Source organism: Dendroctonus ponderosae, unplaced genomic scaffold (assembly GCF_020466585.1).
Source record: "Dendroctonus ponderosae isolate FM_Combo_2020 unplaced genomic scaffold, Dpon_F_20191213v2 Dpon_F_20191213_1, whole genome shotgun sequence".
Lineage (NCBI taxonomy): Eukaryota > Metazoa > Arthropoda > Insecta > Coleoptera > Curculionidae > Dendroctonus > Dendroctonus ponderosae.
Genome location: NW_026017110.1, coordinates 5,531,703 through 5,557,235, shown reverse-complemented (window position 1 = coordinate 5,557,235; position 25,533 = coordinate 5,531,703). Strand labels below are relative to the sequence as shown.

At 39.7% G+C, this 25,533-nt stretch overlaps 6 protein-coding genes and 1 long non-coding RNA gene across 9 annotated transcripts in view; 2 read left to right on the top strand and 5 right to left on the bottom strand.

Annotated features, from left to right (window-relative positions):
• The window catches only part of LOC109533503 (loricrin), a 2,762-nt gene extending 1,987 nt beyond the window's left edge, over positions 1 to 775 (bottom strand). Inside the window, exon 1 of the mRNA XM_048661201.1 lies at positions 440 to 775. Within this exon, the coding sequence (XP_048517158.1) occupies positions 440 to 692 (253 nt within the window). The 5' untranslated portion in view covers positions 693 to 775. The remainder of the gene's footprint in view (positions 1 to 439) is intronic.
• A 1,348-nt stretch (positions 776 to 2,123) lies between these two features.
• On the bottom strand, positions 2,124 to 2,733 carry LOC109533501. Its single transcript, XM_019898840.2, has 3 exons — positions 2,560 to 2,733; positions 2,301 to 2,502; positions 2,124 to 2,247 (listed from the first exon to the last, which is right to left on the bottom strand). Exons 1-3 carry the CDS (start codon positions 2,569 to 2,571, stop codon positions 2,165 to 2,167), a joined length of 297 nt encoding a protein of 98 aa, XP_019754399.1. The 5' UTR covers positions 2,572 to 2,733; the 3' UTR covers positions 2,124 to 2,164.
• Positions 2,734 to 8,776: 6,043 nt separating this feature from the next.
• LOC109533500 lies at positions 8,777 to 12,703 on the bottom strand. Of its 2 annotated transcripts, XM_048670588.1 has the most exons (6): positions 12,462 to 12,703; positions 9,987 to 10,431; positions 9,547 to 9,933; positions 9,358 to 9,486; positions 9,165 to 9,305; positions 8,777 to 9,082 (listed from the first exon to the last, which is right to left on the bottom strand). In XM_048670588.1, the coding sequence occupies exons 1-6, from the start codon at positions 12,474 to 12,476 to the stop codon at positions 8,883 to 8,885; spliced, it is 1,317 nt and encodes a 438-aa protein (XP_048526545.1). In that variant the 5' UTR covers positions 12,477 to 12,703; the 3' UTR covers positions 8,777 to 8,882. The 2 variants fall into 2 exon arrangements, with proteins under 2 accessions (XP_048526545.1, XP_048526546.1); XM_048670589.1 differs by lacking the exon at positions 9,165 to 9,305 and having other exon boundaries at positions 12,462 to 12,702.
• Positions 12,704 to 13,042: 339 nt separating this feature from the next.
• LOC109533492 (acanthoscurrin-1) lies at positions 13,043 to 14,115 on the bottom strand. Its single transcript, XM_019898829.2, has 5 exons — positions 14,030 to 14,115; positions 13,820 to 13,967; positions 13,585 to 13,764; positions 13,476 to 13,523; positions 13,043 to 13,423 (listed from the first exon to the last, which is right to left on the bottom strand). The coding sequence occupies exons 1-5, from the start codon at positions 14,039 to 14,041 to the stop codon at positions 13,284 to 13,286; spliced, it is 528 nt and encodes a 175-aa protein (XP_019754388.2). The 5' UTR covers positions 14,042 to 14,115; the 3' UTR covers positions 13,043 to 13,283.
• Positions 14,116 to 19,090: 4,975 nt separating this feature from the next.
• LOC125502459 lies at positions 19,091 to 20,765 on the top strand. The gene is made up of 4 exons (XM_048660585.1): positions 19,091 to 19,828; positions 19,887 to 20,018; positions 20,071 to 20,245; positions 20,299 to 20,765. The coding sequence occupies exons 1-4, from the start codon at positions 19,817 to 19,819 to the stop codon at positions 20,457 to 20,459; spliced, it is 480 nt and encodes a 159-aa protein (XP_048516542.1). The 5' UTR covers positions 19,091 to 19,816; the 3' UTR covers positions 20,460 to 20,765.
• Positions 20,766 to 21,795: 1,030 nt separating this feature from the next.
• On the top strand, positions 21,796 to 22,624 carry LOC125505847. 2 transcript variants are annotated; one of them, XR_007282470.1, is made up of 2 exons: positions 21,796 to 21,830; positions 22,339 to 22,624. It is a non-coding gene; the product is annotated as an uncharacterized LOC125505847 (long non-coding RNA). The 2 variants fall into 2 exon arrangements; XR_007282469.1 differs by having other exon boundaries at positions 21,799 to 21,830; positions 22,328 to 22,624.
• Positions 22,625 to 23,347: 723 nt separating this feature from the next.
• Positions 23,348 to 24,334, bottom strand: LOC125505234 (protein FAM98B-like). Its single transcript, XM_048668715.1, has 6 exons — positions 24,221 to 24,334; positions 23,937 to 24,162; positions 23,813 to 23,884; positions 23,717 to 23,758; positions 23,605 to 23,658; positions 23,348 to 23,545 (listed from the first exon to the last, which is right to left on the bottom strand). Exons 1-6 carry the CDS (start codon positions 24,230 to 24,232, stop codon positions 23,472 to 23,474), a joined length of 480 nt encoding a protein of 159 aa, XP_048524672.1. The 5' UTR covers positions 24,233 to 24,334; the 3' UTR covers positions 23,348 to 23,471.
• Positions 24,335 to 25,533: the final 1,199 nt, after the last annotated feature.

Genomic DNA, 25,533 nt, shown 5'->3' with positions numbered 1-25,533 from the left:
AGTCACATAACTGACAATTTGCACAGACGAATTATCAGAGCGAATTTTCATATACTGTATTATCCTACTATTGTTACACAATTTATTAACATACTATTTTTAGGTTCATTTAGGTTCTTTTGATAACGATAGCAGAAAATAGCTATCGAAACGTCAAGGCAATTTTTCAAATTAATTTCTTTACTAATTGGAATTTTCTCTTACAGCTTGAGCCTAAGTGTGTCGCAGGATACCCTCTAGGTGATAGTTCCTGATTACTTTTTGATAAATAATTCGTTCTTATTGCGAAATAGGAGCACTATTTATTAATCTGTAATAAAAGACGTGAGGAAATTCTGTCTTTTTTAAAGACAAAAATTTTTGAGGCGAAATACCCAAAAAGGAGTTTGTAAAAAAATGAATCTGCCTCAACAATATAGAACTTATCTATAATATTTACCTTGTTTGGGAGGCACGTAAATTTTGCCGCCCACCTCATATGCGGAAATCCGCCCTCCATCTGGACCAATAATATTAGCTTGCGAACCGGGCCCTTGGATGGTGGCTCCTGGATCGCTTGGACCAATTATGGTGCTGCCTCCTCCAGAGCAGCCCCCTGAGCATCCGCCGCCGCCTCCGCTCCGGTGGGCGCTGATGCTGCCGAAGAACACGCACAAAAGGCCCACTATTTGAAGGCTTACCGGAAAATGCATTATGTGCTCCTCTTCAGTAGTTTTTGAAGATGCTAAGGTTACTAACAATTGAAGATTAGCGCTGATTTTTATATAGGCGCCTTATTATGATGACCTCGCCATACTAGGATGAGAGATAGGATGGGATATTCCCGTATACAGCGTGTGTCGTGTTCTATTATTATGATTTTTTTGCACTTTTTTGGTATTTAAATATAATTTTCACAAGGTTTTAAAGAACTGTTAATTTGTTGGTAGTTTTATGGCCTGAGGGCACATGGGTAAGACTGCGCGTTAAAAGCACCGTCAAAATTACCGGAAATACTAAGGGATTTTTCAATTTTGGCAAAAATTTGACCATTTTCCGAAAAAGATATTGTCCGATCACCATTCGTTGCTGTTTCCTTGCCCGGTTACGCGGCTTTTGCAAGAAAAATGTTCAAGTGAGTGAAACTATCGAATTTATTTGGTATTTTGATGTTTTGAGGACTTTGAATTCGTTTTTGCGCAGGGACAAAGTGGGAATAGTTTTTGCACAGGGACAAAGTGAGAATAGTTTTTGCGACTTTATTGCTTTCGAGGGTTTTTGGGGTTTTATTTGTATGAAATATTCAGCTTTTCTAATAAATGTATTGTCAAATAACCGATGAATTTCCTTAAAACATTGCACACTTTACTCTGATTTATGTTCCTGACTGTGTGTACTTGTTACGATATTCTTATCTTTCCTGGGTCGCAGTCAAAGTGTGAAGTAAAAATTTTGAACATCGTTTATGTCATTACGTTTGGGCGTGACAACAGCGCCATCATCAGATTTGAAATTTACACCAACTTATTATTGGTAAAAATCAACGTTCTTTTAGGCCTTTGCCTTCTTGAAACCTTAAATTTGTCTTTTTTAGAGACACTTTGACTGAGACCCAGGAAAGATAAGAATATAGTAACAATTGCACACTTTGTAACACCCTATATATTAGCCATTTTGAATACACCTAATTGGCTGATGGGTTTACAATTATTAATAGTCATACCGTAGGTATATGTGAGTTTGCATTGAAATTGATCCCGGAAGCGGCGCTTATTGTTTCGGACCGTTGGCTGCCTGCCTCTTAATTGGCCGCTTGAGATGTGTTTGGAAAACTCCGGTTTTCAATAAAAATTTAATCACTCAGATCCTGTATTTGGCATGGAAAATGCAGATGCGCCAAGGTGCAATTAAACACATGGGTTGGCCGGAGATGAGCCAGTCAGTGAGATCATAAATTTTGCATTTTCATGAAAAACAATCATGAATATGCAACCGTTTAACACTTGAACTTGAACCTAATCGATAACTAAATGTTAACGCGATACACTTTTCGATCTTCAGATTGAAAAAGTGCATTTTTGGCGCAACTAACCAGCACAGAGATGGACTGGGACCAAATCTGCTCACTTACAAAAACCACAAAATAGTATAATCAAAATTCGTTTATTCAATAATCAGTGCGAAATCAACCCAAAAGAAGCCCACCTCCAAGGAGACCGCCATGGCCAACAGCGATAGCTCCTGGAGCTACAGCAGCGCTTACTACACCTGCAAAAAAACCCCATCAGCCTCCTTCGCTCACTGGATTCCTCCACTTTTACCTCCAGGAATGGGGGATGCGGCGATGGCGCCGGCTTGTCCAGCAGCCACAATGTTGCTACCATCAGGACCCACCAGGGCAGCTTGAGCAGAAGGACCTTGAACTAGGGCTCCAGGGTTAGCGGGCCCGATAAGGGTGGCTCCTAGACCCAGGATGGAAGCTTGGCTGTAGGCGGCCAAACAGCCCACGAAGAATACCACTAGCTGAAATTCGGGGCTTTATTTCACACCCAAAGAAGCGCATGGACTATGGGCACTTACCAAGGAGTTCATTGTTTAGAGGATCTGGTCACTGTGCAACTGATGCAGGTCTTGGGCAACGGGGTAGTTTATATAGCTGGCTTTGGTCAACAGCCGCAGCCTTCAGCCTTCAATTGTTTGTTGACGCCTTACGATAGTTTGATGCATGTTGCACCATCCTTATAAGAGCCTAACGACAAAAAGAACGGTATTGTTATATGTGTATTGCTTGCACACATGCTGTTTAGAGTGAATAAAATTGCAATTTTTGCTCTTTTAAACTCATTTTGTGGCTCATTTTGGGCACAAACTGGCAAAACTAGGAGAGTGAATTAAAGCACATGCATCCGATTTCCCATCCGACAGAGTTTCTATTGGCAGACGTTCGATGTCGTACAAAAGTTCGAAGGCGAGGAAAGGATAACATTGCTATTTGCTTTGCTTGCAAAAATTTGGTTTTGTGTCGATTTTGACGAAACTTTCAGATCTTTTATAGCCAAATGTCTGCTGCAAATCGTCAAAATTTCAACTTCTCCCTTGCTTTTGTTTGGAAGATTCCATTTTTTAAAGATAATGATTGATAAATAGAGACAATAAATGACTGAAACCCAGGAATGAATTTGATTTGGAAAATCCAGAGTGTCGAATATTTTTATGACACTTTTAACATACATTTTAGAATCGAGCGTAATTTCAATATGGTGAAAATTTCAATGTGATCCTTGCTTTAGATTGGCAGATACGAATTTTTGCAGAAGAGAGTGCAGTCGGGCAAAATATCCATTATGAGACTAATATTTACCAAGCTTGCAAAAATCCGGATTTTTGTCGATTTTCATAAAACTTTGGGCATCTTAAGAGCCAAATGTCTGCTACAGATGGGCAAAATGTTAACTTCTCCCTTTCTTTTGTTCGGAAGGTTCGATTTTTTAAAGACAGGAACGCACTTGGCTGAAACATGAATTTTTAAACTGACATTCATCAAGCTGGCCAAAATCAGGATTTTGAGCAATTTTTCTGAAAGTCTCAGCACCACGTTGAAGCTCATGTGTTTTCTATCGATGGTGATCATTTCAAATTGCTTCTTCATTTAAATTGGAAAATATGATTTTTTTTAAAGCGGGAGCGTAGTTGCCTGAAAACTTAGAGTGTGTAACTCAATTTCACCAAGTTGGAAAAAATCCAAAGTGTAGAATATTTTTATAACACTTTTAGCATATTTAGAACCGAGTGTCTTTTCAATATTGTGAAAATTTCAAGGTGTGGGTTGGGTCCATAGATTAACTAAGTATCCTAAGGTAATACTAAGGTTGGGTCAAAGTATCCATTATGAGGCTGATATTTACCACGATTGTAAAAATCAGGATTCTTTGTCGATTTTGATGAAACTTTGAGCATCTTAAGAGCCACATGTCTGCTACCGATGAGCAAAATTTTAACTTCTCCCTTGCTTTTGTTTGCAAGGTTCGATTTTTTAAAGATAAGAACGCAGTTGACTGAAACATGAATTTTTAGACCGACATTCATCAAGTTGGAAAAAATCAGGATTTTGAGCAAATTTCTGAAAGTCTCAGCGCCACGTTTAGGCTCATCTGCTTTCTATAGATGGTGAACATTTCAAATCGCTTCTTATTTTAAATTAGAAAATATGGTTTTTTTAACGCGGGAGCGTAGTTGTCTTACAACTTATAGTCTGTAACTCAATTTCATCAAGTTGGAAAAAATCCAGTGTCGAATATTTTTATGACACTTTTAACGTATTTAGAATCGAGTGTCTTTTCAATATGGTGAAAATTTAAATGTGATCCTTGCTTTAGATTGGCAGATACGAATTTTTGCAGAAGAGAGTGCAGTCGGGCAAAATATCCATTATGAGACTAATATTTACCAAGCTTGCAAAAATCCGGATTTTTGTCGATTTTCATAAAACTTTGGGCATCTTAAGAGCCAAATGTCTGCTACAGATGGGCAAAATGTTAACTTCTCCCTTTCTTTTGTTCGGAAGGTTCGATTTTTTAAAGACAGGAACGCACTTGGCTGAAACATGAATTTTTAAACTGACATTCATCAAGCTGGCCAAAATCAGGATTTTGAGCAATTTTTCTGAAAGTCTCAGCACCACGTTGAAGCTCATGTGTTTTCTATCGATGGTGATCATTTCAAATTGCTTCTTCATTTAAATTGGAAAATATGATTTTTTTTAAAGCGGGAGCGTAGTTGCCTGAAAACTTAGAGTGTGTAACTCAATTTCACCAAGTTGGAAAAAATCCAAAGTGTAGAATATTTTTATAACACTTTTAGCATATTTAGAACCGAGTGTCTTTTCAATATTGTGAAAATTTCAAGGTGTGGGTTGGGTCCATAGATTAACTAAGTATCCTAAGGTAATACTAAGGTTGGGTCAAAGTATCCATTATGAGGCTGATATTTACCACGATTGTAAAAATCAGGATTCTTTGTCGATTTTGATGAAACTTTGAGCATCTTAAGAGCCACATGTCTGCTACCGATGAGCAAAATTTTAACTTCTCCCTTGCTTTTGTTTGCAAGGTTCGATTTTTTAAAGATAAGAACGCAGTTGACTGAAACATGAATTTTTAGACCGACATTCATCAAGTTGGAAAAAATCAGGATTTTGAGCAAATTTCTGAAAGTCTCAGCGCCACGTTTAGGCTCATCTGCTTTCTATAGATGGTGAACATTTCAAATCGCTTCTTATTTTAAATTAGAAAATATGGTTTTTTTAACGCGGGAGCGTAGTTGTCTTACAACTTATAGTCTGTAACTCAATTTCATCAAGTTGGAAAAAATCCAGTGTCGAATATTTTTATGACACTTTTAACGTATTTAGAATCGAGTGTCTTTTCAATATGGTGAAAATTTAAATGTGATCCTTGCTTTAGATTGGCAGATACGAATTTTTGCAGAAGAGAGTGCAGTCGGGCAAAATATCCATTATGAGACTAATATTTACCAAGCTTGCAAAAATCCGGATTTTTGTCAATTTTCATAAAACTTTGGGCATCTTAAGAGCCAAATGTCTGCTACAGATGGGCAAAATTTTAACTTCTCTCTTTCTTTTGTTCGGAAGATTCGATCTTTTAAAGACAGGAACGCACTTGACTGAAACTTTAACTTTTAGACTGACATCCATCAAGTTGGCAAAAATCAGGATTTTGAGAAATTTTTCTGAAAGTCTCAGCACCACGTTGAGGCTCATGTGTTTTCTATCGATGGTGATCATTTCAAATTGCTTCTTAATTTAAATTGGAAAATATTATTTTTTATAAAGCGGGAGCGTAGTTGCCTGAAAACTTAGAGTGTGTAACTCAATTTCATCAAGTTGGAAAAAATCCAGAGTGTCGAATATTTTTATGACACTTTTAACATATTTAGAATCGAGTGTCTTTTCAATATGGTGAAAATTTGAAGGCGATCCTTGCTTTAGATTCGCAGATACGAATTTTTTCAGAAAAGAGTGCAGTCGGGTCAAAATATCCAGTATGAGACTAATATTCACCATGCTTGCAAAAGTCCGGATTTTTGTCGATTTTGACGAAACTTTGAGCATTTTAAGAGCCAAATGTCTGCTACAGAAGGGCGAAATTTCAACTTCTTCCTTGCTTTTACTCAAAGGGTTCTATTTTTCTGTTTTCTATAGATGGTGAACATTTCAAATCGCTTCTTATTTTAAATTGGAAAATATTATTTTTTTTAAAGCGGGACCGTAGTTGACTGAAAACTTAGAGTGTGTAGCTCAATTTCATCAAGTTGGAAAAAATCCAGATTGTCGAATATTTTTATGACACTTTTAACATATTTAGAATCGAGTGTCTTTTCAATATTGTGAAAATTTCAAGGTGATGCTAGCTTTAGATTCTTTTAGATTAGAGAAGATAGACTTAGAAGATAGTGCAGTTGGGTCAAAGTATCCATTATGAGGCTGATATTTACCACGATTGTAAAAATCAGGATTTTTGTCAATTTTGATCAAACTTTGAGCATCTTAAGAGCCACATGTCTGCTACCGATGAGCAAAATTTCAACTTCTTCCTTGCTATTGTTTGGAAGGTTCGATTTTTTATTTTAAAAGATTTTTTTATTTTTAAAGATAAGAACGCAGTTGACTGAAACATGAATTTTTAGACCGACATCATCAAGTTGGAAAAAATCAGGATTTCGATAATTTTTTCTGAAAGTCTTAGCACGTTGAGACTCATACGTCTTTTATAATTGGCAAAATTTCAAATTGCTTCTTGTTTTAAATTATAAAATATATTTTTTTTAAGCGGCAGCCCATTTGACTCAAAACTTTAATTTTATAACTCTAATCCAAGCTGTAAAAAATCGAGATTATCGGTGATTTTTACAACACTTTCAGAATAATTAGGGCCGAGTGTGTTCTAAAGATAGGGAAAATTTAAAATTGGTACTTGCCCTAGTTTAGAAGATGTCAACTTTTTAAAGATAGAGGGCAGTTGAATAAAATCATTCAATTTAGAACCGGTATTTACTAAGCTGCCAATAAACAGGATCGCCGGCGATTTTTATGAGCCTTTCAGCATCTTGAGCCTGAAGTCTTTTATAAACGTGGTGAAATTTTCAAATTTCTTTTTACGTTCCTGTAGGACATACGCAATTTTTCAAGGAAAGCATGCAACCACGTGAAAATGTTCATTATGAGACGCACATTTATCCAACTGGCAAAAGTCAGAAATTCTGCTCAATGTTTATGAAACTCTCACAATCTGTGGACTCAAGCGTCCTCTAACGTAGGTGAGAATTTCAGATCTTTATTTGCTGTAGTTTGAATGCAGCGAATTTTTAAAATAATTAGGATATTTGAGAAAAACCATTCATGTTGAAACCGACTGTTTTTCATCCCAACCATTTTTTATAACTGCGCTTTACTAATGTGGCAAAACCCAGGATTCTGTGCGATATTTATGAAACTTTCAGTATCTTGGTATCTCAAGATTGGAGTGTCTTCTAAAGGTAGTTAAAGTTTCCAATAGTTACTTGCTTTAGATGGGAAGATGCCAATTTTTTACCAAGCTGGCAAAACAAATACTTCTGGGCTATGAAACAAAAACAGCTTGAAAAAAATGCAGTTCGCATGTTCTGTTGCCTCCAAACAGAAATGGGAGAGAAATTGATCAATTAACAAGAAGAAATCAACGCGAAAGGCGATTGAAAGTCCAAGGAAACCAGAAAACCACCCAGATAGCATTGAATGCGATATCGTTTCTATCAATATCAATTTAATTGCCTTACGAAACAGTTGTTTTGAATTACATTGTTACATGTTTTTTTTCTGCAAACTTCAGCCATTTGGGTTTACGGGAGAGATTGGAAAAGGCCCATGAAACATCAGCAAAAGCATTGCGGGAAAATTCAAGTACACGGGACTAGTTTCCTGTAAACGCCTTAATAACAGTGCAATTTAAATTAATTAGCATGCAGAAAAAAATGATAAAAGGTGCGTTGAATGCAAACGCCTTCAATAAAATTCAGCTACGTTCCCGTTTCCAGCTAAAGAACGCTGAAATGAATGAATCTTCCAATGCGTTTGAGTTGATTATGTTATCTCTCGTTGACAAAAGCAAATCAGTAGGAAAATTCAGGGCAATTCAAGTAGAGTACTCGTGGTAGTGCCGGATTTGTGAACGCAGCATTTATGGGAGTTACCCGGCAAAGTACCGCAAAATCTATATAAAGTCGCCGATAATAGCAAATAAAAATATAACAGAATGCCGCACGTAATCATTTCATTTATTACCATAATGCAAAGAACTCGAAGGACAGTTTAGATCATGGGCGTGCCCATGCAGTTTAGCAAGGAATTGCAAGTGTGCAAAATCCCGGAGTTATACTAACTATACAGGGTGATTGTTTAAAACAATTTCCAGTTATTTTCAAGTGTGCCTCTGGACGACTGAGGTTAAGTTTGCTGTTTAAGTGCCTCAACTAATTTGAGCTGAAATCAGCAACGAACTGAACAGCAATTTTATTCTCGACTGAACGGATGGTTTGGTTAAACCCTTTCAGTGAATTGAAGAGTTCAAGAAGCTTCCAAGCAAACCCCATCTGAAAATGGGCCTAAAAGACCGCAAAACTGACCAATTTCCTTACGTGAAACCATCGCTCGCTCCGGCCTAATTGGATATTGAGGTTCACAAATTCGCATTTTTCATCAGTTGCTAGCGATATACGGTGTCGAAAAAATGAAAATTACAGCTTTCTTTGCACTTGCTTCACATTTTATGCGTGAACTTTTAATATAATAATTACTTAAACACAGTATTAGCGTTATTTGACTAGTAGTAGTATGCTTCGCACTTTGCCTATATCCTGCCGTATCCAGGTTGATATCCAGAGGTGAATTTGTTGACTTGCGACAGAGGTACTTGGGCCAGAGTAACTTGGGAAGGGTCGACGCCCTGCCTTTCCAGCGCTGGAGCGATATACTTGGCTTGTGAAAGATCGGGGGGCAGCAAGTAGCCCTGGCTAGTAGCCAGGGGAATTTCGTTCTGGTCCAGTTCACCTGGAAAAGCCCCAAAAATGCTTAAAATCACCGCTCTCATTTCACCACCGATGGGTAATCAGCAGGGCCCTCGCCTCCTTACCTAACTTGTCGTCAATGGCCACCCCATTACCGTCCTTAACGGCGCTTTTTTCGTAGAACTTCGACAGTGCCAGGCTTAGAACCTGGGGGATTTGGTATGAGGACTGAGGAGTAGGTTTGGGAGGAACGGAATCTCCCAGATCTGCACAGAACCGGGTTTAACTACTTAACGAATTAGCTGCCTTTGGTCTTACCTATGCGCCCATCCGCTGCAATCCTCTCCTCTTCAACCCTGCGGATCTTCTGAATATTGGGGGACGCCGTGGAAGATATCGACTGCACAGTGGACTCTGCTAGGGCATCGGGCGGCAGCAAATGACCCGCTAGAAAAAGAGCCCCTGCTGCAGCAAAGTCCCCGGAAAACAGCGACAAGCTGTTCTTACCAGTGGTGGGGCTAAAGAGAGTGCTGGCCGCTGGAGGCAGATCAGTAGATGCATACAGCCTGCCACTAGCTGGAAGTTCTTGGGCGTGTAGCACTCCAAAGGAAGAGCTGTACTCCACTTCGGGCACCGAGCCGCTCGCCACATCAGGAAGACTGAGGGAGTTGGTTGAAACCTGGCCCAAATCAATCCTGCCCGAGTCTACTAAGGTGAGAGGAGCCTCAGTGGAGTATCCCAACTCCACGGGAGCAACCGTCGTGGAAAGGCCCAGGGGAACTAGAGGCTCTGCTGAAGAAACCAGAGGAGCCACTGTGGACGACAGCACTGGGAGGGAATCAACTAGAAGCTCTGGCGCAATTCTCGCAGGCGCCACGATGACTTTTCTGGGCTCTAAATATGTCTATCTATGTGAGGCTCGGCCAAAATAATCTGCTTCAGCTTGCCTGTAATAGTAGTGGAGGCAGGTCCAGACACAATTGAGGCCGAACCCTTGGTGATGATCCGACCAGAGGGTCCTTTTAGGTCGGAGCTTTGCTCCGGCTCCACATCGGGGGCGGCGACGATCTCAGTCTCTATTATATGCGGATCCTGCTGCACGATCTCAATAGGCTTCACGTCCACTGGAAGAGGGGAGCTGATGTGTTCAACGTCAATCAATGGAGGCTCTGAGGAAATGGCAGCATCAGCAGCCACGATTGGACCAGCAAATCCCTGCGGGCTCACTATGGAGCCGCCCGTCTGTTCTGAGCTAATCTGGCTACCGTCCGGGCCGCGGATGATGGTTTCTGAGTCGGGGCCTTTGAAAATGCCCCCGATGCCCCCTGGGTTCAGGATGGGGAAACCATCGTTTGGCGCCCCCCTACTAACTTCCAACAGGAGCAGGAATATCTACCGATAATACAAGGTGGTTAGGGATGTATGCCCCTTCCCCATTGGCTGGATTCCCCTGGAGCGATGATTGCGGCACACGTGGACAGTACGGGAATAGTGAGTATATTAACTTTGGAGAAGATTAGAGTTATTTTTGATCACCCTGCTGTTAACAATCGGGCTTTAAACTATGAGTCGTTTTCTGTGGTTTTTGATAAACTACTGGCAATTTTTGAACCGAACCGGCGCGATAATTGACGGTAATCAAATACAAATGAGAAAAATCAATTATATGATTGTCAGCAAGTTAACCTGCGGCAGCAATTACCTACTAAGAAAATTGCAGGTTCTTATGTGTTAATAGTTGCGATTAGCTGGTGAAGGAGGTTTCACACTCTACATACAGGGTGGTTTTTTAGTGCGATAGAGTCCATTATTTCCGATGGTGTTGAACTTTCCAAAAATAGTTTCATATAAAAGTTGTTGACGCACAAAGTGCGCACATTATAAAAATGTCTTATATGATACAGAGTGTCTCAGAAAAGCGAGGCAAGATCAAAGTGTATTTTTTTAAATAGAAATACCCATTTTTCATTAGCTCATGGAATGCAGCTTGAAACGCTGCATATGCACCGTAAATTGTTTTTTTATTACGTTGGCAGATAGCCATTTTAGTAAAATTTTGCTTAAAAACATGGTCTCTAAAAATTCACTGTAGAAGCCAAAAAAAGCAGTTAAAGATACAATAAAATACGTCTTTCCAATCACCACAAAGCCGTTAAGAACTCTATTGATCCAAAATATCAATAGATTGTAAAGAGTGTAAACAATGTGGACTTCAAGCTAAAACTTTTTAACGCAGTGTAACTTTTGTTTTTCAAATGGAAGTACCTGTATATTAATACGTCATTAGATAGACAATTTACAAAGTTACAAATTTGCATTTACACTTGAAGCTGTGAAATCAACGGTTTTCAAATTATAATTTATTTTATTTAAACATTTCAAAAAGTTGTTACATTTTATAAGGTGGTTATGGAATTCATTAAATAAGTGTCATCAATTAAACGTGGCAATTAAAATTTTGACACTTATTTATTGACTTTCATAGCCACCTTACAAAATGTAGCAACTTTTTGAAATTTTTAAATAAAATAAATTATAATTTGAAAACGGTTGATTTTGCAGCTTAAAATGTAAATGCAAATTTGTAACTTTGTAAATTGTCTATCTAATGACGTATTAATATACAGGTACTTTCATTTCAAAAACAAAAGTTCTATTGCGTTAAAAAGTTTTAGATTGAAGTCCACATTGTTAACACCCTGTACAATGTATTAATATTTTGGTTCAATAGAATTCTTAACGGATCTGTGGTGATTGGAAAGACGTATTTTTTTGTATCTTTAACTGCTTTTATTTGCTTCTACAATGAATTTTTAGATACTATGTTTTTACGCAAAATTTTACGAAAATGGCGATAATCTGCCAGCGTCGCAAGTGAGAAAAAAAACTATTTACGGTGCATATACAGCGTTTCGAGCTGCATCCCATGAGCTAATAAAAATGGGTAATTCTATTTAAAAAAATACACCTTGATCTTGCCTCGCTTTTCTGAGACACTGTATGATATAAGATATTTTTAAAATGTGCGCACTTTGTGCGTCAACAACTTTTATATGAAACTATTTTTCGAAAGTTTAACACCAACGGAAATAATGGACCTTCTCGCACTAAAAAACCACCCTGTAGAATGCGACTGTTTGATTCTAATCGCGACTGAACTACAAAAGCATAGTTTTTCACGATTTGAGACTTATAATGTGCAAAGGTTCTTGCCACTTGCCAATAACAAGAAAAATTCCCTTGCTTCCACACCCGCATTGTCTCTTGTTGGAACCAAGTGAATGGCGCAGTACCAAGTAAACAAAGCCATTAACTTACATAACAAGTGCCATAAATGGTTAAGTACCCATAATCCACAAGTGCCACCATGATAAGTGGTGAGCTAGAAGCAGGTAGCAAGCAAAGTATAGGGTTGTACGTACCAGTTCGAGCTGCATGTTCAAACTTCCCCGTCAACAGGCACCGGCCAGTTTACGCGAAATGACAATGTGGTACCAGTTTTGATATTTGTTTACCTCATATTTTCCCATTTATACCGTTACGAGTCCTTGCTACAGTTTTTTATTCAGGTTTATGTGCAGCCAGTGCCACGCCTTTGTTGTAAGACGCATTTCCTTGCACGATCTCCCGGCTTTTCTTGGTACTGCCACCGCAGGATTTGGCCTTTACCAATTCAAATTTCTTTAATAGCGCAAAACTACTCGGCCTCCACTCTTGCCTGTTCTAGTTGCAAGTCTTTAAATGAAGGTTCTCTTCAAACAGCGGAAAAAACTGAACAATTTAATTGTCTTAGTTGCGCCAACGGTTCTTCAAACACCTGCTCTTAAAGTTTCAGGAACCCATTTCCTCTACTGACAGCTTTCCCCGACAAGCAGCCAGAACTTCTTCTTATTCTTAGCTTAGTTGCTTCAAAGAACGAGGATTAATATTGAAAGCAAGCTAAACCACAGCAGCAGGAACTTGCTGGTAAGTAGACCGTAGTGCGGGCAAAAAAGGGCAAAAGTTGTCAATAATAGTTCTTTATTGAACGCAATTGCTATCTTACAAAGGTAGTATGGTACAAAATATACAGAACATATAATGAACCAGAGGCAGTACACAACAGGTCACACAGCAAACTAATCAGACTGAACCCAAAGCGGTAAAAACATCCGGCAATACACCTACAAAGTTGCTTGAGCTTCCCAGTATGTTGCCGGATGATTAACCGCTGGGCATTGGATGGTCGGGCTTACGGGGGCGAATTACCAATGCCCACCATGGCCGTGAGCAAGGGTTGGGCCCCACAAACCAGCGGCGTGCACAGTTCCGGATGGTCCAGTGATGGTGGCGGGAACAGTGGGTGGTCCGGCAACGGTCACTCCATGGGCAAGGCCGCCAATTCCTGCAAAACACCCTTTAGTCACAGTTGGGAGAGGATTTGGTCGGGGACTTACCCAATCCCAGTCCGTGGCCAAGTCCAACTCCGAGTCCAAGGGAGGGTCCTGGAAAACAGTTCGATTATTGAGTAATGGAACCTTATAGTTCGGCAGTTGTGAGCCTTACCAACAAGAGCAGCTCCATGGGCAGAAGCGCCAATGATAGCTGAATGTCCGGCACTAGCGCCAATAACGGCAGCAGGGCCTGCGCTAGGTCCAACAACGGTGGCTCCAAGAGTGGAAGGTCCTACAACAGCGGCTCCATGGGTGGAGGGGCCCACCAATGAGACTCCATGGGCTGCAGGGCCTGCACGGAAACCCAATTGGAAGCTGAACGATTTTTCCGGGAGCCTGCAACTTACCAACAACGGACACGCCAAGGGCTGAAGGGCCAACAAGGCCGATTCCTCCCAATCCCAAACCATGTCCTCCCAGTCCCAAACCATGTCCTCCCAGGAGAACACCGCTGGGGGCTGCGAAAGCAACGGAAAGGGTGGCAAGGGCGATGATCTATGGAGAAATGCATAAATGATGAGCACCAAAGGCTGAAGGCAAAGGCAAAGTGAGCTTACCAAACCGTTCATTGTTAGATGGTGTCTTGTCTTGAGAGCTGGACTTGACTGTGCCCTATTACCGGCTACACCCCAGTATATATAGATCGCACTACGACCTTCGACAGCGTGTACGGAACTGGGGAAAAAATCCGTTTTGCAATTATCGATGGATAATATGATTTCTATTCGTTCATTTACCGTTGAAATTACATCAGACTGGTGGGGTGGTGGGTACGTGTAAGGCACACAGGCCGAAATTTATATCCTAAGGTCGTTTGTTCTCGGGTTGCTCATTTGCATGTCGCTCGAGTGGAAACTGCTCGACTTGAGTTACTAGCAAAAAAACCCGCATACCAAAGGAAATCGCCCGCGTTTTTAGCTAAAGTGCCAAAAACTCTTTGGGAGCTGATTAGGCTGGGATTAGCAGAGGCATTTTCCATCTAGAAGCAGGAACTTGATGACTAATAGCACACACGGTCGCCAATGTGCGCCAACAGAGAACCCATTCTTAGACAGCGATAATGAATGAAAAATGGCCATATTTACGGCAGGAAAAAACTCAATGTTAATTGGCAGGAATTATTTATTAGCCGGACACTGCTAAGAGATAGAAAGGAAATGTGCTTACGGTAAATCGTGTCACCTGATTGTGGGCAGTACCATTTTCCGCTAGGTCGTTTAATGTCAAGAAGACGATGCCGCTCCGGCTTTTCCGATAGCGAAAAACCGATTTCAGGTGATATTGAGCTAGATGCACTTTGAAAAAATGCCAACAAAAAGGGTGTTGCCCATGTCGTGAAACTAACTGGGTGCAACGTGCATTCGACACCGGAATCGTGCGATTTAACGATCTAGATTTTATGTAAATAATACTTTGCTTAATAGGCGTGCATACAACCTATTGTTGTTCAATCTACACCCCTGACCCTATTGGGCCATTCATTCAAAAAACCTCAATTTACTCAAAATTAAAATCAAACAAAATATACTCCGGATGACATGCAGGTAACGCAATGTCTTAAGGCGCAAAAGTTAAAAGTTAGGTCCTGTAGGAAGAGGTCTAAAATTCAGCTTTTAACAGTCGTGGCACTATAAATTCTAACTAGAAAACATTCAGGAACAAGGGACTGAATCCTCCTTTTGCTTCTGTTCACTGGTTAAAAGTCCCGAATGTTTAGGTCAGGTGATCGAAGTGGCCTGTTTCTGGTCCACCTCTTCCAATCGATCTGTATTCAATCGTTTTATGTAATATTGGGCACAAATGCGGCGGAGCCTATTTATTGACACAAATCATCTGTTTGGGAGAAATTCTAAAAAATCTTCGTCTTTAACCGGACTTTAATTTAAGGAGACATTTGAGGCTGAAAGTTGAAAGTGTTCCTAGATTTTGACTCAAAATGGACGTTTAAGCTCAACGGGAGCCTGTTTTTCAAAAATCCTGATGAGTGAAGACGAGCTTCTTCATTTATGGCCTGTTTGCGAGAAATTCGGAATAAATTCTACGAATAAGCAACAATTTCGCTCAATTTTACTGAAAAAATTGCATTTACAATCCTGCCAAGTCTGAATATTGTGAAAAATAACCCGATGAAACTCATCAAACTTTGGGAAAAACGCGGCTAAATACTTTTGGGATGCCGAAATGTTTTCTTAAAAGCATCATTTTTTGATTTACGGCGTCGTTTGGGCGCAAAAAATTAAAATGTATCAAGGGCGCAATAAAGGTTTTTTAGAGACATTTTCCCTTGACTGGGAGATCCATGTGATCACCCCTCAGAACAGAAAAAACCAATTGAAAAAACAATTTTTCCCGTTTTTTTGGCAAAAATACTTTTAAAGGCGGTCAAGACTCCAAAAACGATCTTGATAGGTTTTCACTATTTATCTAAATACCGCAAATTTAAAAACCAATTTTTGGTAGGCCTGGGTGACACTGTGTTGAGTTGCGCTTTTGAGTTGTTGCCGCTCTCTGAGTTGATGAGTTATAACTCAATAGCCGATGAGTTATAACTCATCTATTAAAGTGGTTTAAAGCTTTACGCGACCCTAGACTAGAATTTTAACATTTGAAAAAAGGGTCATCAACATTTTTTATGAGTAATGTTTTACCACTTTGCCCAAACAACCAAAAAAGGGGTTACGTCATTTTGTTAACTCATAATTTAAGTCACAATTTCGTTTGGTTGTTTGGTGTCCCAATCGGAAAATTAGGTTGAAGGTAACGGGTGTGGGACACTGATGAAAACCGCACTATTTAATTATTTGCCGGCGTTTCGACCTTGACTGGGGTCTTCTTCAAGGCCCAAATTATTTGTGAACGTTCTGTCGAAGTAGCTTCATTATAGTGAATGCATCTTCATGGCAAGGCACTAGTTATTTTTAATAAATTCGTAATTATGCATCATCTCAGTCTGCAGTGCAGAATTGTGCGAATGCGATTTTGCGGATTGAGAATTATATTAATGAATTCACTCTAATAAATCTAGTTTGACAGAAAGTTCACACATAATTGGAGCCTTAAAGAATACCCCAATGAAAGTCGAAACGTTGGCAAATAAATAAATAGTGACGTTTTCTGAAATGAAACTGAGTTACTGCGCCGGTTTGTTGAATTGGCACACCAAGCCATTTGCGCAGCACTGTACCGACTCGTAAAAATTCACTGAGTCATTTTTCACTGAAAATACCCCATTATTGCCAAAAAAGAAGAAAATCGTCAGAAAATAATGCTTAATTATAATAATGGTTTTCGGGAAAAAATGGTAGGGATTTAGTTTCGTTTCTGTCCCGAATTCGACACTGAAAAAGTTTTTGTAAATTTTTTACAAAGCTATGAATTTATCTTGTAATTTTTCGCGTAAAAGTCCTCCAGATCGTCAGTATTTTTAAATTAAAACTCTACAAAACAGAGCGTTTTTAGTAGAAAGTAAAGCAAAAAAAATCACGCTTATTCTGTTCGATTTTTTTATAAAAAATTGTTTGGTTTTTGTTCAAAATTCAAAGTTGGAAAGGGATTTCAAAAAATATTTTTTTCCCGGAAAATCCCTTAAGATTGTCAACATTTTTAAGCGAAACTTTAGAAAATTGAGCATTTAGATGAAAGAGTAATTTGGCTAAAACTGGAAAATTCTGAAATTTAAAGACATTTTTAAAATATTATTAATAAATGCCCTTCAAATTAAATCTAAGAAAAGTTGAAAAAAGTCATCAACATTTTCCCAGTAACGGACCTGAGTTGCTGCGCCAGTTCGTTGAATTGGCGCACCAAGCCATTTGCGCAGCACTGCGCCAACTCCTAAAAATTCACTTCAGAGTCATTTTTGACTGAAAATACCCCATTATTGTCAAAAAAGAAGAAAATCATCAGAAAATAATGCTTTTTTGCGTTGTCAATTAAAACTTTTAGTTTTGTGATCGATTTTGGAGAAAACCTTAATGGTTTTCGGGAAAAAACGGTAGGGATTTATTTTCGTTTCTGTCCCGAATTCGACACTGAATAAATTTATCTTGTAATTTTTCGCGTAAAAGTCCTCCAGATCGTCAGTATTTTAAAGTGAAACTCTACAAAATAGAGCGTTTTTAGTAGAAAGGAAAGCAAAAAAAATTCACTGAAAACTTAAAAACCACATTTTTTTACAAATTCTACAGTCTTCAGAGGAACGGAAGTGACGAGATTTCCAAAAAATCTGTTATAAACTTTCGCTTATTCTGTTCGTTTTTTTATCGAAAATTGTCTGATTTTTGATCAAAATTCGAAGATGGAAATGGATTTCAAAAGTTTTTACAAAGCGACGAAGGATTCGAAATTTATTTCATAATTTTTCGCGGAAAATGCCTTAAGATTGTCAGCATTTTTAAGCGAAACTTTAGAAAATTGAGCATTTAGATGAAAGAGTAACTTAGCGAAAACTGGAAAATTCTGAAATTGGAAGACATTTTAAAAACATTATTAATAAATGGCCTTAAAAAGTCATCAACATTTTCCCAGCAACGGAACTGAGTTGCTGCGCCGGTTCGTTGAATTGGCGCACCAAGCCATTTGCGCAGCACTGCACCAACTCCTAAAAATTCACTGAATTACCCAGGCCTAATTTTTGGACATCAATTGCAAAAAATTTCGCATAGATGCAAAATCGCTGGGCACGGCACTGGATAGAGCCGACTGGATAGGATTTGGAGTATCAACCCCCAAGTTTCGAACTCAGCGAAATCTCCAGGGTGGTTTCGGGCGAATAAATCGGCCTAGCGAACGTGAACTTAGACAAACCGCTGCCAATTTTTCGCACACTTGAGGGCCAACTTTCGGCCTTCCTTGATTGCTTTCAACCTATCGGCAATACCTGAAGACATTTCATCAGAAAGCGTTATTTTTGACTGAAAATACCCCATTATTGTCAAAAAAAGAAGAAAATCATCAGAAAATAATGCTTTTTGCGTTTTCGATTAAAAACTTTTAGTTTTGTGATCGGTTTTGGTGAAAACCTTAATGGTTTTCGGGAAAAAACGGTGGGGATTTATTTTCGTCTCTGTCCCAAATTCGACACTGCAAAAGTTTTTAAAATACTTTTACAAAGCTATAAATTTATCTTGTAATTTTTCGCGTAAAAGTCTTCCAGATCGCCAGTATTGTTAAGTGAAACTCTACAAAATAGAGCGTTTTTTAGTATAAAGTAAAGCAAAAAAAATCACTGCAAACTAAAAAAACACATTTTTTAACAAATTCTACAGTCTTCAGAGGAATGGCGGTTATGAGATTTCCAAATAATCTGTTATAAACTTTCGCTTATTCTGTTCGTTCTTTGATAGAAAATTGTTTGATTTTTGTTCCAAATTCGAAGCTGCAAAGGGATTTCAAATGTTTTTACAAAGCGACGAAGGATTCGAAATTTATTTCATAATTTTTCGCGGAAAATGCCTTAGATTGTCAGCATTTTTAAGCGAAACTTTCGGTTAGTTATAAACGGAACTGAGTTGCTGCGCCGGCTTGATGAATTGGCGCACCAAGCCATTGCGCAGCACTGCGCAACTCCTAAAAATTTACTGAGTTACCCAGGCCTAATTTTTGGACATCAATTGCAAAAAAATTGGATTGGGGTATGGGCACTGGATAGAGCGCACTTTGGAGTATCAACCCCCAAGTTTCGAACTCAGCAAAATCCCCAGGGTGGTTTCGGGCGAATAAATCGGCCTAGCGAACGTGAACTTAGACAAACCGCTGCCAATTTTTCGCACACTTGAGGGCCAACTTTCGACCTTCCTTGATTGCTTTCAACCTATCGGCAATACCCGAAAAGATTTCATCAGAAAGCGATTAATATAAAGCTGGCTGACTCATAATCTCTCCAGTCAGATCTTTAGGTGTTTGCTCGAGATTGGAAGCCCCATGTACTCACAGGGCGTCCCTTTGGGTCTTAATGAATGCCCTGCGAGCGAAATTCTCGCCAAGCACTCAACCAATAACAATTCGAACCGGATTATGCAACTGGCCAACGACAAAATGGCAATTCATTTGCATACCCGAGCCCATACATCACCAAGGCACATAAAACAGCTGAACCATGGAGAAATATTCAGCTCGGACCAAAAATAGCCGGCCGGATCCTGAATGGAGCCTACACACCCTCCAAGTCTGCACTCAAGGTCCGTGTTGCAATTAGGCGACTGGTACGTGCACGTATGCGAAAAAATGCACTTATCTCGCGAAAAAACCCAGTAGGCAGCTCCGTGCCGCGAAGGCCGGCTTTTTAGCTTATAAGCGAGGGTGTCTTTGATTCGGCACAATTTAGCAGTTTCAACCACACCAAGATGAAAGGCTTGGTAAGTCCTCGGGTGTCTCGACCATCAAAAAATCCGTTTCTACTAAAGAAAATTGCAGATTATTTTCTTCGCTCTTGCGGCTCTGGCAGCAGCCAAACCTGGTGGCTATGGATGGGGTGTGGCCCCCATTGCTCTTCCACTGTCCGTTTCCGGGCCTGTAACTTCAGGACTTCTCCTCTCAGGACCTCAGGTAAGCCCTAGCAACCCTTGGAAAGCCCCCGAAATAATTCAAGTGCATGCAGAGCACTGGAGCCATCATTGATGGCCCCAAAGATACCGGCGCCATCCTCACAGGCCCCAGCAGCACTGGAGCAGTTCTCACCTCCGGAGTCAGTCATGGATCGGTCCTCACTTCGGGGCCTTTGCTCCTCCCTTCACTCCCAGTCGCCTATTCGGCCCCAATCAGCTATGGCGCTGGTAAGCTAGTTCGGGCTCAAAGGGGCGAGTTATTGAGTGATAAATAATTTTAGCTGTGCTTACGAAAGGAGGCGGCAGCATTGGGGTTTCCGGTGCTGGGGCTGTGGTGAGCGGCCCCAAAACTGTTCCCGTTGTCGTTGAAGGGCCGTCGGGCAAAATTGCAGCGGACGGTCTGTGGGGCCCCACCCTAGAAGGCCTGCCCTACGCCTACTAAACTCGACAATAAACTGGCCCTTCCTTGGGCGATCCTGACGGGAATGAGCTGGCCAACGACCAAGGGCATTGGCTAATTCAGATCGAGATGCCTGCAGATAACTTTTTCTCACTTTACCCTGCTGAATTCGTCATTTTTCTTGCTGCAAAGCACTCTTCGTTTAGCAACTCGGATACAAACCCGATTGGCCTGGCTGGTTCCCTGATGATGGCCGCAGGAGTGGCTCTTGGAAAAACCGCAACTGCCTCCACCTGTCTTTAATGTGTAATTATTTATTTTCAATAGAGCAAACTAGTTAGCATGAAAGTCATTGTTTTTCTCTACTACGCATAGATTTTAATGTTCCCAGATAAGAAGGGCAATTTGAGTTTGGTTTCTCAAAGTTTTCTAATGGCTGGTGGTTCTGCTGGCCATTCCTTATGTAATCACGACTAAGGCAATTTCTTGTAGGTATACCTACATGTGTGTATGATATATTAAGAACGTGTTGGTTACGTGCCTAAGTAACACGGAAAATAATGAGAAATTGTAACATAAACCGCTTTTTTCATTGGGAAAATTGAAATAGTTCTTGTTTTGCTTATCTAGTGGGTGTGCCGCGAGACAAAGAACTGCTTGGTCGAGGTGACATTGCATTATTGCATATTTTCTTCATTATGGTATCCTGGTGGCGAAAATCCAATGGTACTGAGGTGGAAACATTATCGCTTTGTATGCGAAACGGCCCCGAACTGAGACTCTTTGCATTTCGTGTTTCACATTCATTTTAATGCATTTTTTATCTTTCGAAGAAACCCGACTGAAAATGTTATAATAGCCGTTTTTATTCGAATGCATCTAAAACTGCAATTTTTCGATCAGAAGCTTTAGAAGATTTACTTTTACATACGGACTTTTACGCACATGTGCGCACAAGTAAATCTGACAAATTGAACGTATCATTGTCATTATATTTTCAATAGTAGTTTTCGATACAAGGGCGAAAAACGGATTTTCGCCCTCGTGTCGAACAATATTTTTTCTTCGAATAAGGACATAACACGAATAATAAGTTATAAGAAATAAAAATAGCCAAAAATAAAGGCCGTCAACTTCATATATAAAGCTTGATGTCAATGCCATTTTTGAAATTGTCATGTTTTGACGTTCGTAATTTTTCAAAAGCGTACTTTTGTAAGCATATACAAGTGAAACAATGAGTGTTAACAATTCAAGTGCTGCTTTCACGGTATGGTGTTGCATATTTTGCATAAAATTTGCGATCTTTAAAAAAATCGTGTTTTGCTTGTGGCAACATCGGCGAGCACAAAAAATAAACCATTTGAACGACTTTGAAGACTGAAATTGTAACAAAGTTATAATTTACAAATTGTAAGTAAACTTTAAATTATGACCAATAGTTCTCTTTAAACCTACGTAATTTCTTGAAAAAGCCTGTCGTTTACTTTTTAATGAAAATACTTTCAAATATTTTATGACAGTGACAATTTTAATTTGTCAGATTTGCTTTTGCGCACATATCCGTAAAAGTCCGTGCGTAAAAGTAAAACAAATGAACAGTAAAGAAAGGTGCTTCTTTTTGATCATCGCTTCTGACCGAAAAATAACACTTTTAGATTCATTCAATAAAAATAATACTTTGATCAACAATTTTTCTTCATCAAAGTGCGTTTTAACCACCTTCTATTCATTGACATTTGCTACTTCTCTGTGACATAACGGTGTTTGTTTATTTTCTGTTCTTCTTTGTACCATTAATTGGCTTTGCTTGCCTTCGATGATGAAAAAATATTGGACTGAACTCTCACTGATTTAAACAACAACCTTTTATCTACACTTCTTGATTACAACCAACTAATATGTAACAGGATGTTTTTAGATTATGAAAAATACAAATTGGCAGTTTTATAAATTGATTGACAAGAAAAAACCATTGACATTGTGGACCAGTTCCGAACATGATTGACAAAAACAATTGACATTATGGACCAGTTCCGAACAGTGTTTGTTGAAAGCTGTCATGGTGACAGTTTTGCGCATTTTTGATGAATGAGGGAGGATATTTAAACTCTTGGAAATCTCCTTCTCCATAGTTTGAAATTCGTAATTGCGCTTTAGGAGTTTCAAAAATCCAGTTCGTCTTTAATAAAAAATGTATTCCCAAATTCCATTTGGGTTGCTGTCATTTCATTGCGCAAAATTAGTTGCAGGTTTGATGGCGCCACTCCTGATCGGTTCCTTAAATATTCCCAACATTTTGTGGTTTTTTCACATTTTGCGGGGAAAATTGCCTATTTTTCCATAGAAGAGTTCACTTTATCGTGTAGTGCTATTTTCCGGGCTGGTTGTGCGGTTTTAGACACGATAACAGGATTTCCCTAATTGGACCCATTCTGACTGTTCACTGATAACCTTGAAAGATAGATGACAGATTGAAGTATTAAGACGCTAATTTTGGCATGCGAAACAGCTTTATGCTTCAATTCCCTTTCAATCAATTTGTCTTCTTTCCTTCTAACATTCAACGGCATTCAACAAGAATGTTAACTTCGCCAGGCTCAATAGTGCCAATTTTGCGGATATTCCTTCTCTAGCTCGATTGGGGCCTTTTATGTTTGAAATGTTTTTTTTATACAAAGCGATTGAAAATTGGCATCATTCTTCAGTAGGCATTGCATGGGAGTACAGAAAAAATAACCTACTATTGGTACCTACTAAATACGTTTTTAGCTTTACAAACTCTGGAAATTTGAGCCTAAAAACCATCTTTATGCAGGTAGTGAAATCGGCACCATCAGCATAAGGAATCGTAAATAATTACTGTTAGTTATCCAGGTGCAGTTCCCTGTTCTCTGTTTGGACTTGGATTCAATAAGTAATCGAGCACATTTCAACAAAGAGCTTGATTTATTCATTAGTTACGAAAGGTATTATTTACAGTTGTAAAATAGTCAACATAGTCTTTCGATCCATACTATTTACACTATACTATGCAATTCTGGTGGCCAGCGTCTACCATTTCTTCCATGAGCCAGAGTCGCCTCTCCATTGGCCGTCGTCTTCGCCCCATCCGCCGTTCCATGCGCCTATCGGTTCACGTGTTACTGAGCGAACCAATCGAATTAACGCCAAACTAGCGACTTACCGTTGTCACCTTTCCATTGGCCGTCGTCTTCGCCCCATCCACCGTTCCAGGCACCTGAAAGGTTCAACGATTACGTAAAACCTACGAGTTTCTAAATAAGTGTTTTGCTTACCATTGTCTCCTCTCCATTGGCCGTCATCACCTCCCCAAGCACCTGCAACATAAAATTGCGTTCAGACTCAAAGGGTGAGTTGGTGTAGGGTCTTACCTTCGCCCCCCCAGCCGGCTTGAATGGCGTCGGGTCCAATGGGGCCGTTCTTGGTGATGGCACCAGATGGTCCTGAAACGGCGCATTAGTTTGCTTGTAAGGAAAAAAGGGTCTGGCAAGGTACCTTTTAAGATAATATCGTTGCCTCCCCATGCACCTTCTCCTTTCCATGAACCGTCGTCACCATCCCAACTGCCATCGTCACCAGACCAGGCTCCAGCTCCCACCCATCCAGCGCCAGCGCCACGACCATCAGGTCCAATGGGGCCATTAGGGGTGATTATGCCAGAGGGCCCCTTCAGGATGATGCCTGCATGGGCTGAAGCGCAGAGCGCCAATGTTGCAACCACCTATAGGGAAAGATGGCATTATCGGTGGCGCTTTGCAGGTTTGCTTAAGGGCACTTACCAGAAATTTCATGTTAGTTATTTCGATGAAGAAACCGAAAGACAAACTATAACTCAAACTGGGCTGGTTGATACTTATATAGATCAATCAGTGGCCTTCGAAGACAACGAGGAAAATGCGTTAATTCTTGTACCAAATGGTGGCGACCTGGGGTCATTATCATAACGAAACGCAGTGGTGGAGGCTGACCGTTTTTTCTTTGGCGCTTGGTTAAGGTGCGTACCGGACAGGTGGTGAATGTGGGCGGGTTCAGCCGATCCTTCCCGGGATTTATTTGAGCGTTATCATCAATAAGGGATAAGTTTAAGGTGCAGCTTCTGTGAAATATGGACATTTCCTTCATAAAGCCCTCTGAAAGTACTGCTTTCTCCCCCGTCCCTGATTAGATTAGAAATGGTGCATACATCGGTGGCAATTATCACATTTTGCATTCATTAATAATTAGCCGCTGCTTAAGTTCAGCGCTTTAATTGCGCGGCTTTTTTCCAACGAAATTAAGGCCGCCGGGAAACTTTACATAACAGAAACTCTGGCAGGGCTTATGGAACATTTCTTCCGCAAATTGCCCTATTTTAGGCTACAGGTAAGGTGTGAAAACGGAATTTTTCAAGTTCAAATTTGTCAATAATTCGGCAGATTGAGTCAGAATCGTCAGGACAAGTGGGGCCAATTGCTAATTACTGTGCGCGTTGCCTTAATTGATTTCTATCTCGACCTTGCCGGTTTGTTGGCGTTTTTCTGCCGGAAAAAATATTTTTTGGCTTGCGGAAGAACAAACACATCAAAGTTTTAGTTAATTGCGTCGAATTTTACAGATTTTCAAAAGTTGACATCAAGATATCGTCTCAATAGGGTGATTTTTCAGTTTTGACAAATATAATATTTTCAAATCACAACCAGAGGTTTGCTTGGGGTTCTTTTGATCTGAAACTGGGTTCTTTAAAGTAGGCCTTTGTAGATACCAGATATTGCAAACGACCAAATTTCTTGTCGTTTTTTCAAGGGGCTGTTGCCCTTAAATAAACAAAAAAACAGTTACGGTTTGCCTACTTGTTCAGTACTACACGTTTTGAAGCATTTATATGTGGACACCCTGTATCTTTCTTCAACGTTTTGAAACATCAACCAAACATATTTACATTACAAAACAACATTTATGATTGTAAGCAAAAAATAGATACTTGTGGGCAATACAGAAGAAATGTTTTAAAAACGCAATTTTGGGACCACACTGTATACAGGGTGATTCAAAATTGGCGTCATTCCGTTTAAGCGGTAATAGGGGCTCACTTGAATATACGAGAAAAATATTG

What these genes read in the sequence shown, in the direction of transcription:
- LOC109533492 (XM_019898829.2), bottom strand. An exon ending in CCATGGAGCTGCTCTTGTTG is followed by an intron (nt 13,524 to 13,584) that starts GTAAGGCTCACA and finishes ACTGTTTTCCAG; the next exon opens with GACCCTCCCTTGGACTCGGA. An exon ending in TGGCCACGGACTGGGATTGG is followed by an intron (nt 13,424 to 13,475) that starts GTAAGTCCCCGA and finishes GGTGTTTTGCAG; the next exon opens with GAATTGGCGGCCTTGCCCAT.
- LOC125505234 (XM_048668715.1), bottom strand. An exon ending in AGCCGGCTGGGGGGGCGAAG is followed by an intron (nt 23,759 to 23,812) that starts GTAAGACCCTAC and finishes TTTATGTTGCAG; the next exon opens with GTGCTTGGGGAGGTGATGAC. An exon ending in CCAATGGAAAGGTGACAACG is followed by an intron (nt 23,546 to 23,604) that starts GTAAGTCGCTAG and finishes GTGAACCGATAG; the next exon opens with GCGCATGGAACGGCGGATGG.
- LOC109533500 (XM_048670588.1), bottom strand. An exon ending in TGCCTCCACTACTATTACAG is followed by an intron (nt 9,934 to 9,986) that starts GCAAGCTGAAGC and finishes AGACATATTTAG; the next exon opens with AGCCCAGAAAAGTCATCGTG. An exon ending in GGCCATTGACGACAAGTTAG is followed by an intron (nt 9,083 to 9,164) that starts GTAAGGAGGCGA and finishes GGGCTTTTCCAG; the next exon opens with GTGAACTGGACCAGAACGAA.
- LOC125502459 (XM_048660585.1), top strand. An exon ending in TTCTCCTCTCAGGACCTCAG is followed by an intron (nt 20,019 to 20,070) that starts GTAAGCCCTAGC and finishes AAGTGCATGCAG; the next exon opens with AGCACTGGAGCCATCATTGA. An exon ending in CCCAATCAGCTATGGCGCTG is followed by an intron (nt 20,246 to 20,298) that starts GTAAGCTAGTTC and finishes AAATAATTTTAG; the next exon opens with CTGTGCTTACGAAAGGAGGC.
- LOC109533501 (XM_019898840.2), bottom strand. An exon ending in CGCATCCCCCATTCCTGGAG is followed by an intron (nt 2,248 to 2,300) that starts GTAAAAGTGGAG and finishes GTTTTTTTGCAG; the next exon opens with GTGTAGTAAGCGCTGCTGTA.